The following is a 23,461-nucleotide window of genomic DNA, read 5'->3' on the forward strand; positions in this document are numbered from 1 at the left end:
GGCCGCAATCCCTCTGTTCTGAGACAATGCAGCCTCTGCTGCTCTGACCCTCAGAAGAGGCATAGCCGGCCGCCAGGGAAAGCCGCCAGAGAACAAAAGCCTGGAAATACCGGCTCAGAGAGTGCCCATCCCCATCCTCCCTCGCAGGGGACACGGAGACTCTAACCAAACAGGGTTGCCTGAGTATCGGCGCGGCAGGCCCCTCCCCCAGAACACAGAAGGCAGGCTGAAAAATCAAGAAGCCCACAACCGGAGGCGCCTGGGTGGCGCAGTCATTGAGCTCCTGTCTCCGGCTTAGGGCGTGATCCCGGCGTTCCGGAAAGGAGTCCCTCATCGGGCTCCTCCGTTGGGAGCCTGCTTCTTCCTCTCTCACTCCCCTGCTTCTGTTTCGTTCTTGCTGACTGTCTGTTTCCCTCTCTCAGATAAGTAAATAAATAAAATCTTTAAAGAAGAAGCCCACATCTCTAAGATCCCTATAAAACAAGGGGCACGGCCTGGGACCCAGTCAATAATTTTGGGCTCTGGAAAGCCCGCAACCTCTCTTCATCAGAATGACAAGAAGGAGAAGCCCCCCCCAGCAAAGAAAAGACAGTGAGTCAGTGGCCTCTGCCACAGAAGTAACGGATATGGATGTAACCAAATTATCAGAAATGGAATTCAGAGTAACAATGGTCAAGATAATGAGTAGACTTGAAAAAAGTATTCAGGAAAATATTACTGAGAATATACAATCCCTAAGGGCGGAAATGAGAGCGAATTTGACAGAAATTAAAAATTCTATGAGCCAAATGCAGGCAAAACTAGAGGCTCTGACGGCCAGGGTCACGGAAGCGGAGGAAAGGGTTAGTGAATTGGAGGATGGGTTAATAGAGGAAAAAATAAAAATAGAAGATGGTCTTAAAAAAATCCACGCCCACGAACGTTGGCTACGGGAGATTACTGACTCAACGAAACGATCCAATGTTAGAATCATCGGCATCCCCGAGGGGGTGGAGAAAAACAGAGGTCTAGAAGAGATATTTGAACAAATTGTAGCTGAAAACTTCCCTAATCTAGCAAGGGAAACAAACATTCGTGTCCAAGAGGCAGAGAGGACCCCTCCCAAGCTCAACCATGACAGACCTACACCACATCACGTCATAGTGCAATTCGCAAATATGAGATCCAAGGAAACAGTATTGAAAGCGGCCAGGGCAAAGAAATTTCTCACGTACCAAGGCAAAGGCATCAGAATTACGTCAGACCTGTCTACACAGACCTGGAATGAGAGAAAGGGTTGGGGGAGCATTTTTAAAGCTCTTTCAGAGAAAAACATGCAGCCAAGGATCCTTTATCCAGCAAGGCTGTCATTCAGAATTGATGGAGAAATAAAGACATTTCAGAATCGACAGTCACTAGCCAATTTCATAACCACGAAACCAGCCCTACAGGAGGTATTACGGGGGGTTCTATAAAAGTAAAAAGGCCCCAAGAGTGATACAAAACAGAAAGTCACAGCCAATACAAACAAAGACTTTACTGACAACATGGCAGAATTAAAAGCATATCTCTCAGTACTCAGCCTGAACATTAATGGTTTAAATTCTGGTTTCAAACGCCACAGGGTTGCAGATTGGATAAAAAGAAATGACCCATCCATTTGCTGTCTACAAGAGACTCATTTCGAACCCAAAGATGCATTCAGACTGAGAGTAAGGGGATGGAGTACCATCTTTCACGCAAATGGACCTCAAAAGAAAGCTGGGGTAGCAATTCTCATATCAGATAAATTGGATTTTAAACTACAGACTATAGTTAGAGATGCAGAAGGGCACTATATTATTCTTAAAGGAAGTATTCAACAAGTGGATATGACAATTATAAATATATATGCCCCCAACAGGGGAGCAGCAAGATACACAAGCCAACTCTTAACCAGAATAAAGAGACATATAGATAAAAATACATTAATAGTAGGGGACCTCAACACTTCACTCTCAGAAATAGACAGAACACCCTGGCAAAAACTAAGCAAAGAATCCAAGGCTTTGAATGCCATACTCGACGAGTTGGACCTCTTAGATATATATAGAACACTACACCCCAGAACCAAAGAATACTCATTCTATTCTAATGCCCATGGAACATTTTCAAGAATAGACCATGTTCTGGGACACAAAACAGGTCTCAGCCGATACCAAAAGATTGAAATTATCCCCTGCATATTCTCAGACCACAACGCTCTGAAATTGGAACTCAACCACAAGGAAAAATTTGGAAGAAACTCAAACACTTGGAGACTAAGAACCATCCTGCTCAGGAATGACTCGATAAACCAGGAAATCAAAAATCAAATTAAACAATTTATGGAGACCAATGAGAATGAAAATACAACAGTCCAAAACCTATGGGATACTGCAAAGGCAGTCCTAAGGGGGAAATACATAGCCATCCAAGCCTCACTCAAAAGAATAGAAAAATCTAAAATGCAGTTTTTATATTCTCACCTCAAGAAGCTGGAACAGCAACAGAGGGACAGGCCTAATCCACGCACAAGGAAGCAGTTGACCAAAATTAAAGCTGAAATCAATCAAGCAGAAACCAGAAGTACAGTAGAGCAGATCAACAGGACTAGAAGCTGGTTCTTAGAGAGAATCAATAAAATTGACAGACCACTGGCAAGACTTATCCAAAAGAAAAGAGAAAGGACCCAGATTATTAAAATTATGAATGAAAAAGGAGAGGTCACGACGAACACCATTGAAATTGGAAGGATTATTAGAAATTTTTATCAACAGCTATATGCCAATAAACTAAGCAATCTGGAAGAGATGGAATCCTTCCTCGAAACCTATAAACTACCAAGATTGAAAAAGGAAGAAATTGATTTCTTAAACAGGCCAATTAATTATGAAGAAATTGAGTCAGTGATAAACAACCTTCCAAATAACAAAACTCCAGGCCCGGACGGTTTTCCTGGGGAATTCTACCAAACATTCAAAGAAGAAATAATACCTATTCTCCTAAAGCTATTTCAAAAAATAGAAACAGAAGGAAAGCTACCAAACTCATTCTATGAGGCCAATATTACCTTGATCCCCAAACCAGGCAAAGACCCCCTCAAAAAGGAGAATTACAGACCGATTTCCCTAATGAATATGGACGCCAAAATCCTCAACAAGATACTTGCTAATAGAATCCAACAGTTCATTAAAAGGATTATCCACCACGATCAAGTGGGATTCATACCTGGGATGCAAGCGTGGTTCAATATTCGCAAATCAATCAGCGTGATACATCATATCAACAAGAAAAGACTCAAGAACCATATGATCCTCTCAATCGATGCCGAAAAAGCATTTGACAAAATACAGCATCCTTTCCTGATTAAAACCCTTCAGAGTGTAGGAATAGAAGGTACATTTCTCAATCTCATAAAAGCCATCTATGAAAAGCCTACTGCAAATATTATTCTCAATGGGGAAAAGCTGGAAGCCTTTCCCTTAAGATCAGGAACACGACAAGGATGCCCACTCTCGCCACTATTATTCAACATAGTACTAGAAGTCCTTGCAACAGCAATCAGACAACAAAAAGGGATCAAAGGTATTCAAATCGGCAAAGAAGAAGTCAAAATGTCTCTCTTCGCAGACGACATGATACTCTATATGGAAAACCCAAAAGAAGCCACTCCCAAACTATTACAAGTTATAGAGCAATTCAGTAACGTGGCAGGATACAAAATCAATGCTCAGAAATCAGTCGCATTTCTGTACACGAATAACGAGAACGAAGAAAGAGAAATCAGGGAATCCATCCCATTTACAATAGCACCAAAAACCATACGTTACCTTGGAATTAACTTAACCAGAGACGTAAAGGACCTTTATTCTAGAAACTATAAATCACTCTTAAAAGACATTGAGGAAGACATAAAAAGATGGAAAGATATTCCATGCTCATGGATCGGAAGAATTAACATAGTTAAAATGTCCATGCTACCCAGAGCAATCTACACTTTCAATGCTATCCTGATCAAAATACCGAGAACGTTTTTCAAAGAACTGGAACAAATAGTCCTTAAATTTGTATGGAACCAGAAAAGACCCCGAATCTCCAAGGAACTGTTGAAAAGGAAAAACAAAGCTGGGGGCATCACAATGCCGGATTTCGAGCTGTACTACAAAGCTGTGATCACAAAGACAGCATGGTACTGGCACAAAAACAGACACATAGACCAATGGAACAGAATAGAGAGCCCAGAAATGGACCCTCAGCTCTTTGGGCAACTAATATTTGATAAAGCAGGAAAAAACATCCGGTGGGAAAAAGACAGTCTCTTCAATAAATGGTGCTGGGAAAATTGGACAGCTACATGCAAAAGAATGAAACTTGACCACTATCTCACACCATACACAAAAATAAACTCCAAATGGATGAAAGACCTCGATGTGAGACAGGAATCCATCAAAATTCTAGAGGAGAACATAGGCAGCAACCTCTACGACATCGGCCAAAGCAACCTTTTTCATGACACATCCCCAAAGGCAAGAGAAACAAAAGAAAAAATGAATTTATGGGACTTCATCAAGATTAAAAGTTTCTGCACATCCAAGGAAACAGTCAGAAAAACTAAGAGGCAGCCCACGGAATGGGAGAAGATATTTGCAAATGACACTACAGATAAAGGACTGGTATCCAAGATCTACAAAGAACTTCTCAAACTCAATACACGAGAAACAAATAAACAAATCAAAAAATGGGCAGAAGATATGAACAGACACTTTTCCAATGAAGACATACAAATGGCTAACAGACACATGAAAAAATGTTCAAAATCATTAGCCATCAAGGAAATTCAAATCAAAACCACACTGAGATACCACCTTACGCCAGTTAGAATGGCAAAAATAGACAAGGCAAGAAACAACAATTGTTGGAGAGGATGTGGAGAAAGGGGATCCCTCCTACATTGTTGGTGGGAATGCAAGTTGGTACAGCCACTCTGGAAAACAGTGTGGAGGTCCCTTAAAAAGTTAAAAATTGAGCTACCCTATGATCCAGCCATTGCACTACTGGGTGTTTACCCCAAAGATACAGACGTAGTGAAGAGAAGGGCCATATGCACCCCAATGTTCATAGCAGCAATGTCCACAATAGCTAAATCGTGGAAGGAGCCGAGATGCCCTGCAACAGATGACTGGATTAAGAAGTTGTGGTCCATATATACAATGGAATATTACTCAGCAATCAGAAAGAATGAGTTCTCAACATTTGCTACAACATGGACAGCACTGGAGGAGATAATGCTTAGTGAAATAAGTCAAGCAGAGAAAGACAACTATCATATGATTTCTCTCATCTATGGAACATAAGAACTAGAATGATCAGTAGGGGAAGAAAGGGATAAAGAAAGGGGGGGTAATCAGAAGGGGGAATGAAACATGAGAGACTATGGACTATGAGAAACAAACTGAGGGCTACAGAGGGGAGGGGGGTGGGGGAATGGGATAGACCGGTGATGGGTAGTAAGGAGGGCACATATTGCATGGTGCACTGGGTGTTATACACAACTAATGAATCATCGAGCCTTACATCGAAAACCGGGGATGTACTGTATGGTGACTAACATAATATAATAAAAAATCATTATTAATAAAAACAAAACAAAACAAAACAAAAAAAATAAAAAGCAGAATGATGCAGAAAAAAAAAAACTCTTTGATCAATTTCTCCCTTTTTATTTATGAAATATCCTTCTTTATCCATGGTGATATTACTTTGTTTGAACTCTACTTTGTTTGATGTCAGTATAGTCAGCTTTCCTACAATTAGGTTTTTGCATTACATTATCTTTTTTCATCCTTCTACTTTTAACCTATCTGTGCCATTACGTTTAAAGTGCTTTTCTTACAGACAGAAGGATAGAGAAGAGTTAACATGGCAGATCTGAGACCACTTTTCTTAGTGAGGTCTGCTTGTGAAGTTGACCTTTGAGTGGCATCTCCCACCACTCTCTGATAGTTGTGACTCACTGTGCCTAAACTGTGCAAACAGTGGATTGTTACTGAATGCCTGCCATCATCTGAGAGTCTCTTCTGGTATGGGCTAGGCAGAGCCTGTAAGCAACCAGTATCTAGTGAAAACCTATGGCACTGATCTCTGATGAGCTTCCTTGGTAGACAATATTTCATATGCTTTGTCATAATTGTGAAGAATTAAGTGCTGCTTGTGTGACTCTACTGAGAGAGAACTCTTGGAAGTTTGCACCTGATTTCCTCCAGACGTTTTTCCATGCTCCTTTTTTCTTTATTGATTCTGCTTTGTATTCTTTTACTGTAATAAATGATATCTGTGAGTACAACCGTATGTCAAGATATGTAGATCTTGGTGAATCATTGAACTTGTACCTGTAGGTGGTCTTGATATCCGTAATACAACAGTGGTGAGTTGGGTTGGGCTCTCTTATCTAGTTCTCTTATCTCTGCCTTTTAATTGGGGTTAGACCATTTACATTAAGTATCTAAATATTTTGGTTTAAATCTACCATCTTGCAATTCTTTTTTCTTAGTATCTTCTTTTTTCCCTTTCTCCTTTTTTCTGTCTCATTTTGAATTAGCAGAATATTTCTGTTAATTTATTTTATCCCCACTGTTCGTTTATTAGCTCTAATTTTTTGTCTTATTTTTATAATAGTTGCTTTGAGGTTTATAGCATGCATCTGTATCTTATCAAGGTCTGCCTTTACATAGTATTATACCTCTTTACATAAATATAAAAACCTTTTAACACTATGCCTCCATTTTCTCGTTCTCTTCCTTTTTCCTGTTATAATAAAACATCTTTCTTGGGCATATATTATGAACCACAGGCTCTTGCTATTATTTGTGCTTTAAATAGTCATTTTTAAAAGAAATTAAATAATGAGGAAAAATCTTTCTTATATTTAACCACATAATTACCATTGATAGCACTCTGGGTTTTTTTGTGTGTATATACAATTTTCCATTTGGTATAATTTTCTGCCTAAAGAACTTCAACTTTTCTTGTAGTGGAGGTCTTGTGATGAACACTTTTAACTTCTCCTTATCTTAAAAGTCTTTGTTTCACCTTTATTTTCAAAGATCTTTTCATGAAGTAGAAAAATTCAGGGTGGGCCTTTTTTCTCTCAACAATTTAAAGGTGTTCTTTCTTTCTTTCTTTCTTTCTTTCTTTCTTTCTTTCTTTCTTTCTTTCTTTCTTTCTTTCTTTCTTTCTTTCTTCCTTCCTTCCTTCCTTCCTTCCTTCCTTCCTTCCTTCCTCCCCTCCCCTCCCCTCCCCTCCCCTCCCCTCCCCTCCCCTCCCCTCCCCTCCCCTCCCTTCTCCTCTCCTCTCCTCTCCTTTCCTTTCCTTTTCTTTCCTTTCCTTTCCAGGTTTATTTATTTGTTAGAGAGAGAGCCCCATGCAAGGAGAGGGGTAGAAGGAGAAGGAGACAAGCAGATCCCTCGCTGAGCAGGGACCCCTACATGGGGCTCAGTTCCAGGACCCCGAGATTATTTTTTTTTTTTTTAAGATTTTATTTATTTATTTGACAGAGATAGAGACAGCCAGCGAGAGAGGGAACACAAGCAGGGGGAGTGGGAGAGGAAGAAGCAGGCTCACAGCAGAGGAGCCCGATGTGGGGCTCGATCCCATAACGCTGGGATCACGCCCTGAGCCGAAGGCAGACGCTTAACCGCTGTGCCACCCAGGCGCCCCAGGACCCTGAGATTATGACCTGAGCCTAAGGGAAGAGTTGGAAGCTTAAACAACCCAGCCACCCAGGTGAGCCTAAAGGTGTTACTTCCATTTCTTTGGGCTGCCTACTTTCATATTCCAGTGAGCTGTCTGATGTCATTTTTGTCTTTGCTCCTCTGAATATAGTGATTTCATCTTCATCTCTGTTTTTGTGAAAGTAATTTGGTTATGATGTGCCTTAGTGTGGTTTTCTTTGTATTTATCATATGTGGGTTCTTTGATCCTCTTGAATCTCTATAGTTTTTATCTTTTTGAAAAATTTCAGATATCAGTTCTACACTTTTTCACTTCTCTCATTCCATCTCTTCTCTTTCTGGGAATTTAACTGCATATGTATTAGACTGCTTTATATTCTCCCATAGGTCAGTGAGGCTTTGTTCCTTTATTTTCAGTGTTTAAAAAAAAATAACCTCTCTTTTAAAATTTGGATTGTTTGTGTTACTGTTTTCATTCACTGACCTTTTCCCCTGCAGTGTCTGACATGTTACTAATCTCACCTAGTGATAATTTTATTCAGATATTGCATTTTTGATCTCTAGAAGTTCCACTTAGTTCTTTTTAAAATAATACCTATTTCTCTCCTCATGTTTTCAAGTTTTTCTTTATATCCTTGTACTTATTCATTGTATTTATAATAGCTCTCTTAAAGTCCTTGTTTAGTAGTTCATAATCTGTCATTGTCAGGTCTGTTTCTTTGGATTGATTTTTTCCTCCTGATTGTGGTCTGTGTTTTCCTGATTTCTTCCCATGTCTGATGATTTTTTATTGGATGCCAGAATTGTGAATTTTACATTGGATCTTGTGGTATTGTTTTAAAGAGTGTTTTATTTTATTGTATCAAGTATTTAAATTATGGATCGGTTTTATCCCTTTGAGGTTTGCTGTTAACTTTTGTTATGGTGGATCCAGAGTATGTATTTAATATTTAACCCTTCTTGCATCTCCTGTTTTTGGTGGCATCTTTACTGAATGCTCCATATATTGAGCACATATTCTCCATTTGATGGTGGGTGATCAAATGATTTCCTGCATTGTGTAATGCTGAGAATTGTTTAACTCAAAGTTTCTTGGTAATTATTCTTTGCCTCCACATTATTTCTTTGTCTAGCTTTTAGATTTTCATCTTATGCATGTGCAGAAATGTATTCAGCCAAAGACTAGAGGTCCATTTGCAGATTTCTGGATCTTTTGTGTGTGTAAAGCTCCTTATCATCTCCAAACCCTGATCTCTGTTTCCTCAGTTTAAGAAGATCACTGGCTTTGTTGGGAGTACACTTTCCTACAGTGATGTCAAGAATTTGTGGGCAGAAAGATGGACCTGTTTACCATGTTTCTTTCTCTTTTCCCCATGGATTAGTCCTGCTGTGCTTTTTGTTCACTTTGTGAAAACAGTTGTTTAATTTATTTTTGTCCAGTTTTCTAGTAGTTTATGGTGGAAGTGGAAGTCTTGTGGCAGCTAATATTTGTGCAGAGACGTCAGGTTATCATTTATTTTTATTTTCTAAGTCTAATATAAATAGAGTTATTATGAGTTCCTTAAATTTTTTTTCCCCGGGAACTTCCATTTTCCTTTTCTAAATAGAATTGATCTATTTTTTAGTTCTTCTATAAGCATGCCAAAATTGAAACTAGTTCTGCTTCAGAACTTCTGTTGTTCTGATGTTCACTGTTGCTGATGGAAAGACTACCAGTACAATTCTAGCTTCTTTGTAAAATACTTATTTTTTTTTCTTTCTTGAAGCTCTTATCTTTATTCTTGGGCTGGAGATTTCACAATGGTATTTTAAATATTAGGGAGTTTTTTGTTCGTTTGTGTCATTTTCCCACTTTGTGAGCCAATTAATATAGAGATGTGTTTTCCTTTAGCTCTGGTCATTTGTATTGTATTTCTGATAATTTCTTCTCTTCTATTTTCTCTCTTCTCCCTTTCTAGAACCTACATTAATTGGATGGGGGCTCTTTTGCATTGAGTCTAATGTTGGTTTTCCTTTCTCAAATTTTTCATGCCTTGACCTATTTTTGTACTTCCTTGAACTGGCAATTTTACTTTGAATTTTATATTTGGCAGTCATATTTTGAATTTGTAAAATTTTTATTTTTTTGATCATTGTTCTTTTTACATAGCATTTTGCATTTGTGTTTTTGATGTATTCTCATCATAAATATCTCTATTATTTAATAGTTTTACTTTATTTTGTTTTAAAGGTTTTATTTATTTATTTGAGAGGGAGAGGAATAAGAGAGACAGCACGAGGGGGAAGAGGGAGAGAGAGAAGCAGGCTCCCTGCAGAGCAGAGAGCCTGATGTGGGGCTCAATCCCAGGACTGTGAGACCATGACCTGAGCCAAAGGCAGATGCTTAACCGACTGAGCCACCCAAGTGCCCCTTTTTAATCGTTTTAAAGAAATTTTTTATCCATTCCTATTATTATATGTGTTCTATCCAAGAACCCTTTTCTCCCTTTTTGTATTATCATGGATTCTGATGTTGGAGATTTTCATTAAATGCCTGGTGAATTTTTTATTACCTGCTCATTTTAGAGAGGATTGATATCAGAAAGGATAAGTTGAAAGAGAAAACTAAAAACCTGTTGGAAATACTAAATTCCCCCAGTTGGAAATACTAAAAATGTGGAGGAACTTTTATGCTGGCAGGATTTGGCTTAGTTACTGGACAGGGTGCTGCTCATACCCTGGAAGCATCAAAATGCCAGTATCTTTTCCATGGGGCTATTCAATTTGTGATAGAGGAACACTCTGATTTTTTAAAACAGCTATATTAAGAAACTGCATTCCATAAAATCCATTTATTTTGTAATGAAACAGATTTTAGAAAGTTTAGGCTGAATATGAAGCTCACCCCTAGTACCTTTCTTCTCTTAAGGAATATAGCCCTCAAGTTAGTCTACTACCTTCAAATAATTGTTTTATTGATTCCGTTCATATTTTATAGTTGCTTTTGGTAGGAAAGTTAGTTTATTGTAAGCTACGTTGTCATGGCCAAAAGAAGTCCCAATCCACTGAATTTTAAATTCAGTTACATATTTCATTTAGGTAGTTTTTGTTTCACACTTTTTTGGGGGGGTAATTTTGTCATGTTTTAAGTCATTGTTTTATTTCCTCAGACATACTAAATATACTTTTCATATTCCATGTCAGATAATTCTAACATTTGAATTTTTATGGGATTTGTTCTGCTTTTGTTTGTTTGTTTGTTTATTTATTTATTTATTTATTTATTTATTTATCCTCACTGAGAACTATTTGATTTCCTTGAAATTTTATCTGTGGAAATTCTTTGGAGTCTACTTGAAAGTGAACGCCTTTAGGAACGATTTGTATTTACATCAGTAAACTACCAGTGACTCATTTTAAGGATAAGCTAGTAAGTCTGAAACAGAATTTTCTCAAGTTTGTTCAATTCCAGAAGTTGTTTTAGAGCCACACAGTATAACAGAACTTTCTGTGATGTTGGCTATATCCTATATCTCTATTATTTAACTTGGTAGTGCTTAGCTGTCTCTGGCTATTGAGCATATGAAATGTCAGTACAATGACGGAGAGACTTAAGTTTTAAATTTAATTTAATTTTAATATACTTACATTTGAATAGTCCCATGTGGTCAATAGTTAATGTATTAGGCAGCATAGTTTGAGAGAATCATTGCTGCCGCCTCTCTATTCCCTCTATTTCCAGATGATTTTAGCTTTGTGAAAAGTAGATTGCATCGAGATCAGATAGTATGCTCTAGTCTGTTCTTTACTTGATTTATTTTCTTTTAATTTCATGTGACTTTTTTTTTCTCTTTCTTTTGCTTTCTGCCTCTCTGGTATGTGAGAATTCACTGCCAGGCTCACATCATGGCGTAAGTGTCCGTCCCTGTCCCCATCCCCCCACAAACACACAGAGGATGATGGATGATGAGATTAGGGCTGCTGAGGCCCTACTGCTTCTTCAGCGCACATAAACCGGATCTAAAGGCTCTTTCTAAGGGGGCCCTGCCAGGCAAGCACTATCCATGGGTTCCCTTTCTGAACAATTGCTTCATTATTGCTGTTTTTGCCTTCAGAATTTGCTATTTCATGCTATAGTACTTGAGAAATACAAAGAAGCTGTTTTTAGAATATTACTGTTGTGGCTCTGTCATGACTCTGAGCCTTTTATGGGGATCTGGGAGATGAAAACCAAGCAGGCTATAAGAAAAATTGAACTGTTAGGCCTGAGTGGCTTTGGTATAATAGGCAGATAACCTTCAGTACCCTGCTTTATCAAACTTAGCATTTATTGGTGTCTTATGTTTGTATTGTCTTGGATCAGAACTTGCCAGTATCTTCTGATTCATACCTATTGTCTTCATTCCACCAATGCTGGCAGGCTGGGACCAAGGGCCCAGAGGGTGTCCTGCAGAAGCAGCCTAGAGGGTCCCTGGTTGCACACAGGATAGAAATCAAATACGAACCAGCAAGAGGTGAAAGCAGAGTTTATTGAAGGTATAGAGAGAGTGCAGGTTTAGACAGAGTGTCTGAGAGACTCAGAAAGGAAAAAAGAGAGACTCATCCATGTTTGAGGTCTGGGGGTTTTTTATCGAGAGTTGTGGTATGGTGTGCATGTTCTCTCAGGCAACGAGGAACCAGTAAAAACAAAGACGAGGGCCCAGGTATTATCCTGATGTGGGAAAAAAGGCAAAAGAAAAATTAAATTTCCTTACTACTTACAGCCCATTGACAAGTCCTTGAAACAGGCAGAGTGACATTCCTCTAGGATTTCAGCTGACTTGATGTTAATACTTTGCTAGGAGCGAAAGGCAGTCTTGTCTTAACATTATCCCAACCCCCTACAATCCTGTAAGTCTTCTTTAACATATAAAAATTCTTTTGGAAACTTCCTGTAACTACCCCCCACCCAACCCCGAGGTATATGTTGGCAGTCATTCCCCAAGCATATGACGCACTGATATACATCTGAAGGGTCTCATGACTAAGGTTTTATTAGACAGTAATAAATGACCTTTTCCTAACAATAGTTAGCCCCCTCAAGGTCCTGGAAACCTTGCTTGCAAAATTCCTTAGAGACTTAAGCTATGCCTAACTCCCTCCCAACCTTAAAGTATATAATGGGACACTCCTCATGACCCCAGTGCAGCTCTTTGTCCCATAGGTCCTGTCTTCATGCTTTAATAAAACTACCTTTTTGCACTGAAGACGCCTCAAGAATTCTTTCTTGGCTGTTGGCTCCAAACCCCAACCTTTTTCTACCCCAACCTTTTCCTACATCAATCCCTTGGGGCCAGGCAGGGGGTCTTGGTGTTGAGATGTCTAGTCGAAGTGGTCTAGAATGCACTTATGATGGCTTTGTTCAGTTATTTTCACCTGGTCCTTCCTTAGATGTTATCTGTTCTAAGGAAATGATTAACTCCTAGTCCCTTACAAGGAGGACACACACTGCAGTATGAGGCATGTGTAAAGTGGGGGTAGAACAGAATCAGGAAAAGTAGTAAAAAGCACGTTTTTGTGGAGTCCTTCACTTTCCCTATCTCACCACCCTACCCTTTTAAACAAATAAAATTTCCCCTAATAAGCTGGTCTGTGGGAGCTCATTTCAGTGTCTTTTGTAGGGCTAAATCCCTTACCTTAACCAAACATAATTCTACTTTTTAAAAAGGTTCAATTTATTTATTTGAGAGAGAGGGGGCACAGAGGGAGAGTGAGAGGGACAAGCAGATTCCCCCGTGAGCAGGGAACCCGAAGCGGGGCTCTGTTCCAGGACCCTGAGATCATGACCTGAGCCCAAGACAGACGCTTAACCTGAGCCACCCAGGTGTGCCTGCCAGCCAAACATAATTCTAAAGATGATTTGATCATTTTCTGAAGCACATACTTAGAGATAAAATTTGAAAGGAAACAGCTGAAAAGACTGGCTATATTCGGGGAGTGGGAATGGAATGGGAATGAATGATCTCTTTATTGACCACTTCATGTCCTTTTCTAGCAATATCATTGTTCTAATTATTTCTAGGGACCAAGTATCATTCAACCCTCAGTATTGGTGATTGCTTCAGACTGGGCCAGACAGGCCACAGCATCAGCGACTTTCACCACCGAATGCTTTGGATGCAAAGGTGCTGAAGAAACTGTGAATGCAGGGGAACATAGCACTATCTCTAAGGTCCAGGTCCTAGATGATCTCAGTAATGTCAGCTTCCGGCTTGGGGACCGGCACAGGGCTGTGGACCTCACCCATCAACTGCTTTCTCTTGGTAGGATTCTTGGGAGCTAGACAGAGCAAGTAATTTATTCTGTGTGGACCTGCCCCTTCACTGCACTTACCAACTAACTCCTCTCCTCTTCTGGCCTTGGGTGGAATACTCCACAGAGTTCTTATGACTCAGTCGTATTAGTCAGGGCGTGCTGGATGGACTACATATGGTAAAAATAAACTCCCAAATCTTCAAAACACAAAAGGATAAAAATCTAGTTTTCGTTCATAGAAAGTCCAATGTAGGTTGATTCTCCTCTAAATGTTGACTCAAGAATTTTGATTTCTTTCACTGCAGGATGACTGCTGTCCTGGAGTCCTTTCATCCTGGCCACGTGGGGGATTTCATGATACATGTTAGACCCAGGTCTGTAAGTGGCATTTATCATTTCTGTCCACATTCTCTTGGCCAGAACTATCAGGCCCCAATCTAATTTCAAGGGAGGTTGGGAAATGTAGTTTCTCTCTTTCCAGGAAGGTGAAATAGGATTGGTGAACAACTAGGTAGTCTTTGACACAATATTGGAAATTCACTTAAAGAGTTATGTGTACAATAAAAACTTCTAACTATGTGTTTTCGTGTGGTCATAATCAGTTAATGCATTGTCTTCATGAAGACATAGTTGCTGTAGGGCCCTGTTGTTTTTTTAAGGCCCTAAGCAAACTTAGGTTTAATGATAGCATAATTGTTTCTGATGCATATGTTTAGCAATAAAATATGAAAGGAAACAGGTGAAGGAAGTGGCTACCTTTGGGAGCTGGGAATGGAGAGGGAGAGGGAAGATAGGTAATTCCTGTTTTTCTTAATAAACTTTCAAGAACTATTTGTGTTTAAAATATAGGCATGTATAAATTTGATAGAGGTAAATTACAGGGTGAAAAGAAAAAATTCCATTGGGACATAAAGTTGTCTTCAAGTAACAGGGCTCACAACTGAGGCATTGTCTCCTCTGATAAATTTGGTCTGACATCTCCTCTTCCCCTCCACAAGTGTATCTTCCTTTTGTTCCATAGTAGCCTGCGATTCCCTCTGTTACAGAAGTTTACTCTGTTTTATTTTAATTGTTCATTTACATCTATATTGCCTTTATTGTTTCCCCCCAGTAAGCAAAGACTGATTTTTACCAATATTGCATTTTCAAGCTCTAGTGTAGTGCTAAACACTTAGTTTGGTATGTATTGAATGAATGTGATTTATAATAAGGAATATATATTTGGTCTTCATTCTAGTTTCTGGCACTGAGCTTCTAAAACCCTTGGAATTTTCTAAGTGCTGAGCGTTACAAAGGTGTCTTTGTTATTTAAAGAGGTGACTTAATGGAAAGCTTCCTGGGAATTTAAGTTAAGGCTGGTTGCTGGGGGAACCAGCCTTGTGATTTGAGGGTTAGAAGTGGCCAGTGATTTAATCAGTTGTGCCTATAAGATGAAGCCACCACAAAAACCCAAAAAGGTGGAGTTCAGAAAGCTTCCAGTAGGTGAGCATGTGGAGGTGCTGCAGGAATGGTGCGCTCAGAGAGCATGGAAGCTCTGCGCCCTTTTCCATATGGTTTGCCTTATGCATCCCTTCCATCTGCCTGTTCCTAAATTATATACTTTTATAATAAACTAGTAATCTAGCAGGGAAACTGTTTCTCTAAGCTTTGTGAACCACTCTACCAAATTAATTGAATCCAAGGAGGAGGTTGTTGGAAGCTTTGATTTATGGGATCTGTCACTGGTAGGTCAGAAGCACTGATTAGTACCTCTAAAGTGGAGGTGTGGTGGGGAGGGATACAGTCTTGCAGGACTTGGTCCTTAACCTGTGGAATCTCATACTATCTCTAGGGGGTAGTGTCAGAATTAAGTTAAATTATAGAACCCCCAGCTGGTGTCAGAGAATTGCTTGGTGGTATTGGAAAACCTTCAAATTGTAATCATTGTCAGAATCGTAATGAATAATTGAAACTATTGATTAGAACAATTGATTGTATTTGTTCTCTGTGGCCCTGAGTTGCCCTAGAACACATGAGTAGAATATTCAGACGATATACTTGGGTTCTGTTTGATGAGAAATTTAATGTAATTGCCAAAAAGTGGAAGGAGCTCCTTGACAGGTAGTGCGTTTCCTTTCTTTTCAGGAAGATGTTCTGGCATAAAGACAATGAGCAAATGGGGATAGTACAGAGCCACCTTGTTATTAAACTCAGTAAACTTGTTGAGATCTATTACATGCTAGAAGCTGTACTAGGTAAAAAAATAAAACTGAAATATGTATGGCCTGTTCCCAGAATACTTTATGGTCTTATTGGGGATGGTAGTGGTAGATTAGACATGTAAATAGATTAATTGAATGGATCTGGAAAGTGACAGGATAGAGGTTCAGAGAACTGTAAGAACTTAGCGAAAGTATTCTAAATGATGAATTTGTAATCATTCTAAATTACCAAAGAGCCACTTCTAATTTACCCCATGATGAATATCTGTTGTTGTTGTTGTTGTTGTTGTTGTTTACAGAGGGAGAGAGAGTGGAGGGGAAAGGCAGAGAGAGAGAGAATCCTAGGCAGGCTCTGTGCCCAACATGGAGCCTGATGTGGCGCTTGATCCCCCAACCCTGAGATCATGACCTGATCTAAAATCAAGAGTTGGATGCTTAACCAACAAAGCCACCCAGGCACTCCAGAAGTCAATGGTTTTTAAAGAAAAAAGGGAATGCTTGAATATGTTATTTACAAAGAATTTGATTGGTGGCAGAAAACTAATCTTGACTGAATATAATTGGTTGCTAAGGCTGTCACTAATCAAAGTCTCCTAATGTAACAAGTTGCAGGGTTTGGGCTAAGTCCTTAGAGTATTTCCAGTTTGGCCCAGTTCAAAAGTTCATGGTTCTTACAATGAGAACATACATAAGCTCATCTCCTTAATGGTTTCAACGCTCCATTTTAAAAACCCTGGACATAAGTGACTCCATTGCATTTTACCTTTCTGCCTTTTGCTCAAGATCTTTCTCTGAAAACGTCACTGATCAACCATAGATTTATTTAGTCTTGCATCACTGGGATGGACCTGTCCCTGGAAGTCATGTCTCACATCAGGGGGCATTTTTAATTTTAATGAGTATTTCAAGGAGTCACTGTTGTTAGGGTCAGGCCCCATTGAGAAACGAGGAAGCCAGAAATGGTTCTTAGGTAATGTCCTCATCAGGGGCTTTATTTTATTTTTAATATATTCTGACATTTACTGAGAAGGGATACTTAACACAGTAACAAATTTCCTTTTTTTCAGTCTGAAATATTTTAAATTATACTTATTTTATTTATCTATTTTTTAAATAATTTTTTATTATGTTATGTTAGTCACTATACAGTATATTCTTAGTTTTTGATGTAGTGTTCCATGATTCATATGTTGGAGAGGATGTGGAGAAAGGGGATCCCTCTTACATTGTTGGTGGGAATGCAAGTTGGTACAGCCACTCTGGAAAACAGTGTGGAGGTCCCTTATAAAGTTGAAAATTGAGCTACCCTATGAGCCATCAGGGGCTTTATTAAGCCACCTGGAGGTTCAGGTGAATCTGTCTATGGAGGGACCATAATCAGATGTTTGTAGAGGTTTTGGATGGAACTTTCTTAATAAAGTGATAAGCATAAAAGAGCAATTAGCAATAATAATAGTCTAAAAACCTAGCAGACAATAAGCATTAATATATGAAGTTGTTAAGAATGTTTGATTATTAGGTATATAAGGGCTCAGTAAATTTATCAGTTTTATAGAGCAGATCTAAGGAATAAAACTATATCAATTGTTTGCAAGTCAGCAAGGCCAGTACAAAATCATTATTTTAACAAGATCAACTCCAAAGTACAAAAATGGAGTCATTGTTGGCAACTCTTTTCATATTTTTCTTCCTTTGCTCACGGTTCTTTAGAGAAGACATCCATCCTTAGTTTCTCAAGGTGGAAGTGGTTTCGTTACCTGCTCTGGTTACATCTAGTCCCTCGGTGGGGTGTCCTATAAAAAACAATAGCTACTTTCTCCAGTTCTTCTGGTCCATAAAATCCATCCTGATGAAAAGTATCTTACATGGTCATCTGTGCAAACATGAGCTGTATACTTGGACAAGTTACAGCAGAGTTTACTGTTTTTAGTAAGCACTTGATTAAGATTTATATGCTATTGTTTGTGCTATCATTCTTAACTATGATCCTATTTCTGACGGTAACCAGCTAAAGAGAATGAAATAATGTCCAAGTCTTGGCATGTGTCCTTCCTCAGCTAAGTTGTCATTTTGATTTATAGTTCTTAGTTCTTGTTTTATTTTGCCAGATTGATTAACATAAAACAACATTCTTCTAATATGGCACAGGTGCCTCTTTGTTGGGCCATTAAGATATCAAGTGCCTCTCTGTTTTGTAGGACAACTTCTGCCAGGCCATCAATTTGCATTTGTTGGTATTCAGATGCTTGAAGAGGAGTTTTAAGGGTGGTAGCCACCATCACTGTGGATAGGGTTGCATATTGCTTTTTCCTGGTCTATTATTCCCATCCAAGGAAATGTCTTGGGTAAAGGAAAGATCAAGGCCCTTTCTGTCTGCCATTGGGTTACTGGTTGGCATCCATCCAAAATTATAACCTTCCCAGCTTCACCAGGGTCTTTTGAACTGATATGAAAGGGATCTCAGATTTGGTACATGAGCAGTGGAAAGAAGAACTTTTCCAGTGGTGGTGTCTGGGGCAAGAACAACTCCACAAACACTCTTTCCATTTAATAGGAGGAGTGGAGTAAATATTGGTGCCACACACACAAAAATATCCAGAACCTTCTAGGGATAAGAGATAAGTGGGTCTCTTTGCCCAGACTCTCTTGTCAATTTCAGAGGAAGAAATCTCATGATCAAAAATGTAGTTTTCACAGAGTGCATATAATCTGATTTACTGGAATTACGCAAGTGATTATGAGAGTGTCTTATATTTTTTATATACTTGAAGTAGTTAAATGAGTTTGATTATTAGGAATCAGCACAGGCTAAGCTATGGCATGTTTCTAGGAAAAGATAGATGGAATTAAGTTTCCACTAGTCTCCAGATTTTTTTTTATCGGTTTCCCATATTGTTCCGTTAGGGGGAAGCACATCTGCTTCTCACTGTCCAGTTGCATTATGGATTTCATTTTCCCATCATAAGGACACATTATGAGATATCACACTGTGGTCATGTAAACTCCAATGTAGAATAAATTCATGACTGTCTAACTCTTACAAAATTGTGTGGTTACAAACATCCAATGGAAGATAATCTAATGTTCTACCAGTACCATTTATATTTTCAAAACATAAGGAAAGATTATTAGTCAATGTCCAGATGTGAGTGAGAGGTATTCCCTTACAAGCAGAGAGGAACCCAGTAGAAGGCAGTTACATCTATGGTATGTTTTCCAGATAGAAGTTGGTCAGTATTTCAAATACACCAAAAAGAATCCTACATTTTTGTAGTTAAGTTTTTCTTTTCCTTAGGAATAGAGGTGAAGCTGTTAATTCAGGCACCTCATGAGTGTGATTTGCTCTGGCACAAATCCAACAGTCATTTAGGTTTTCAGAAGCAGAAAGTTATTTCAGGTTAAGGACAGAAGGTTCTGATAAGGCTTGACCATCAGCAGTGAGGGTCACAGGAAAAAATAAAATGTTAACCCAGAGGCTAAAATTATTCCTAATAACAGAGACCATTGTAGGACAAAGTTAGAGAAAAACAGATATGTTGGCTAGTATACCAGTTCCATGCAGGATGGAGTAATTAATAAGTGAGAGATTTACTCCATAGGGCACATAACCAATATGAAAGCAGCCAGTTCTTCCAGTACTGTAGGGTTTTACCATCAATTAAGTGGTCCTACTCTGTGTAATATAGCAAAAAGCATTAAGATACTTTTTAGGACAAATAACAGCCCAAATACTTGAGTCCAGCGTTCCTTCATGACTAATTTGTCAAAGAATCTGAGGGGTGCTCTCTAATTTAAAATCCCAACCATAAACCTATTGAAAGAATTAATTTCGTGTAAAGTGGTCCACAAGAAGGAGTAGAAGAATATATGTTACAAATGGTGTCATAGTGCTTTATAGAAAAGTAGATAAAAGAGCTTCCCTAATAAGATGATTCTGAAAATGGGTTATAAAGAAAATAAGTTATTGGTTAAAAAAAAAAATAGGGTTCCTTGGTGGCGCAGTCAGTTAAACATCTGCCTTCTGCTCGGGTTATGATCTCAGAGTCCTGGAAAGGAGCCCTCCATTGAGCTCCCTGCTCAGTGGGAAGTCTGCTTCTCCCTCTTTCTGTGCCCCTCCTCTCCACTCATACTCGTGCATGCATGCACACACTGTCTCTCAAATAAATAATAAATAAAATCATTTTTTTAAAAAAGGACAAGGAAATACATAGTCTTGGTCCAGTGTTTTGGGCAAACTGTCTACCCAGATGTTGTGTGCTCCAACTCTGGGTCAGTTTGAATGTTAGGTATGCAGTTGGTTTTAATGTCTGGAGCTTAGATTGGAGGTCTGGAGCTTTCTTTAAATGAGAAACATGAATCCAAGAATCAACACCTTTGAGTTTAACTGTGCAAGGGTTGGTTAAGAGTACCTGATAGGGTCTCTCTTTTCGGGATTGTAGGCTATCTTTGAAGAGATGTCTTTTCTAGTAGACAGAATCTCTAGGTTGTGGATCATGGCAGAGGAGGTCTTCATCTTCCGGGAGTATGTGTGCATTTTTCTTTAAGGCCTTTGATTTTTTTGCAGTATTCAAGCATTTCTCCTTTGACCAGTATGGGCTCATAGGCCCCAGAGTCTAGTCTCATAAGTCTTCTAGTTAATGATTTCAAAGGGAGATAGTTTATGTTTCCCAAAGGTTGTGGGACTTAGGTTTAGTAACAGAAGTGGCAGAGTCTCAGGCCAGGGTAAATTAAAGGTTTCTGTCATTTTGGCTAACTGTGTTTTAATTATGCCATTGGTTCTTTCTGTCAACCCTGATGATTGGGATGGTAGGTGCAATGAAAATGCTGTAGTATAGGCCAGATTTTACAAACTGCTTTGATTATTTGTCCTATGAAATAAATTCCTTTATCACTATGTAATTCAGTTGGAATTCCCCAGTTAGGTATGATTTTCTATAATAATACCTTGGCTACTGCTAATGCAGTGGCTCTGCGACAAAGAAGGCTTCCACCCAATGGGAGTATACGCATACCATTACCATTACCATTACATATTTGTATACTTGTGAGTGGAGTAGCCAGATGAAATCCCAGTGCTAAACTTCACAGGGTCCTGAGAACAATGGAAATGCCCTATGGAACTCTGAATAGGTTTCCCAGGGTTAAGCTTGGGACAAATTAAACAGGAGTGGTAAGTTTCTGCTGCAGTTTTGTGAGATGGGTTCCAAAAAAGTTGTTTTTCCCAATCTACCATTTTATCCGTATTCCAACGGGTCATTTCATGGATAATTTTAAAAATCATTTTCTGTGGGTGATCAGGGAGGACTGGCTGTCCATTGGGGCCATACCAAATTTGAGTGTTGGGATAAAATTTACAATTTGATTCTGAGCACTTCTTTATTTCTTTAATATTAGCATTCTGTTGACTATCCTTCATTAATTGTTTTGGGTCATTAGGGGACTCAAAAGGAGTTAAAGCTGACAGTAATTTTAACGTAGAATGATTTTGTAAAGCTGAAGTTGTTATTTTTTGTAGCAGCATCTGCCATATGATTGCCTTTATTTTCCTTTATTGGCTGCAGAATGACCAGGATTTTCATTATAGCTGTATGTTTGTGTACCTGAATTGACTCAAGTAATTTTAGGACTTAAGAACTACTTTTAATTTGTTGCTCAGTAGGAGGTAGAAATCCTCTCTGTTTTGGGGCACCTGGTTGGCTCAGTCTGTTAAACATCGGTCTCTTAATTTCAGCTCAGGTCATGATGTCAGGGATTGTGAGACTGAGCCCCACCTGGGGCTCCCTGCTCAGCAGGGAGTCCGTTTGAGATGCTCTCTCTCTCCCTCTGCCCCCCCCCAAATAAATAAACTCTTAAAAAAAAAAAAAAAAAGAAGTCCTGACTGTTCTCAGAGCATTATGGAATTGTATGTAATCCTGAAAGCATATTGGCTGTCAGTATACATGTTGCACTTTATCTTTTGTTAAGAGGCAGGCCCACGTTAAAGCAAAAAGTTCATCCTGTTGGGCCAAGGAAGTCTACAATACGGGGTTTGCTTCAAAAAGTTCAGTAATCGATGTTATAGTATCCCCTGCCTGATATTTCCCCATTCCGTCTTTCAAATAGGAACCATCCCTGAACCAAAATTACTTAGCATTGTCAGTAGGAGTTTCTTAAAGATCCAGTGTAGGAGTTAGTTAGTAATTGATCAGTCACTGTAATACAGTCATGAAGAGTCTTGTCAGAAGGGAGAGGAAGAAAGTAGCTGGTTCAAGGAGTGGCAGCTGGCAGTGATGACATTTAGAGGTGAAAGTAGAAGGATTTCATCAGAAGTAAATCTGCCTGGCAGATAGGTGTTGAGCCTGGTGAGAGTGAAGGAGAGCTTCTATGGAATAAGGAACATAATCACGGAAAGGGCAGACCACGACTAATTCTTCTACCCTTTCTGGCAGGCTAGCAGTTGCTGCTATGGCTCTGCTACAAAGTGGCGGTCCTTTGGCTAGAAGGTCTAACTGCTGGCTGTAATATCCTAAGGGCCTCTGTTGGCCTCCGTGCCTTTGAATTAAAACACCTGAGGCATTGCCTTTGCATTCATCCAACAAAAAGAAAAAAGGATAACTTACAGTTTGGATGTTTCTATGTCAGAGGATCTAGTAAGCTATGTTTTATTTCTTCAAATGCCTTCTGGCTTAGCTAAGTTCATGGAAGAGGCTCAGACTGATTAGCTTTAAGCAAGATATATAAGGGTTGAGCAATAGCAGAAAAATTAGGGATCCAGTTCTGGCAGTATCCAGCTAGTCTCTGGAGCCTATGTAACTGTGATTCATTTTCTACATTAGGAGATTTTGCTTAGTTACGGCCTTTGCAACCAGTTGTATTCATTCAAGATTAGTTTTCTGCCACTAATACCAATCAATATTTTTGTAAATGTGGATACAAGCATTCTTATTTTGTCTTTAAAAACATTTGACTTATTCCCCTGGAGGGAGCACTATTTGGATTGCTGCCCAAATCTGTGTTCCCCAGATTGCAATTCTGAGACCCCAAATAAAATGCTTGTTTTTATTTTAGCTCTGCCTCTTTTTTGGGGGTTGATATTTCTGGTATCAGAAGAAATGGGATCCGAAGCAACACAGTGCGCAGTGTATTAGGCTAAGTCCTTGGGATATTTCCAGTTTGGCCCAATTCAGAATTTCATGGTTCCTCTAGTGAGGATAAGTATAAGGCCAATCTCCTTAATGGCCTCTTGGCTCCATTTTAAACCTCCTGGACATAATATGA

General features: G+C 39.1%; 1 protein-coding gene across 10 annotated transcripts in view; it reads left to right on the forward strand.

Moving 5' to 3' along the window:
- Nucleotides 1-23,461, forward strand: part of LOC148110129 (interleukin-3-like) — a 194,441-nt gene that overhangs the window by 60,563 nt on the left and 110,417 nt on the right. For 9 of the 10 annotated variants that reach the window (XR_015724578.1, XR_015724579.1, XM_087862309.1 and 6 more), the window contains one exon: nucleotides 14,309-14,377. Coding sequence is in view for 8 of the 10 variants with exons in the window: in XM_087862309.1 (XP_087718435.1) it covers nucleotides 14,310-14,377 (68 nt within the window). In the remaining 2 variants the exon portion in view is untranslated. Of the gene's footprint in view, nucleotides 1-13,770; nucleotides 14,012-14,308; nucleotides 14,378-23,461 lie in introns of all 10 variants that reach the window. The other variant, XM_087862306.1, reaches the window with a different exon arrangement.

This window comes from Ursus americanus, chromosome 5 (genome assembly GCF_024610735.1).
Source record: "Ursus americanus isolate L20-20 chromosome 5, mUrsAme1.1.p, whole genome shotgun sequence".
NCBI classification, from domain to species: Eukaryota; Metazoa; Chordata; class Mammalia; order Carnivora; family Ursidae; genus Ursus; species Ursus americanus.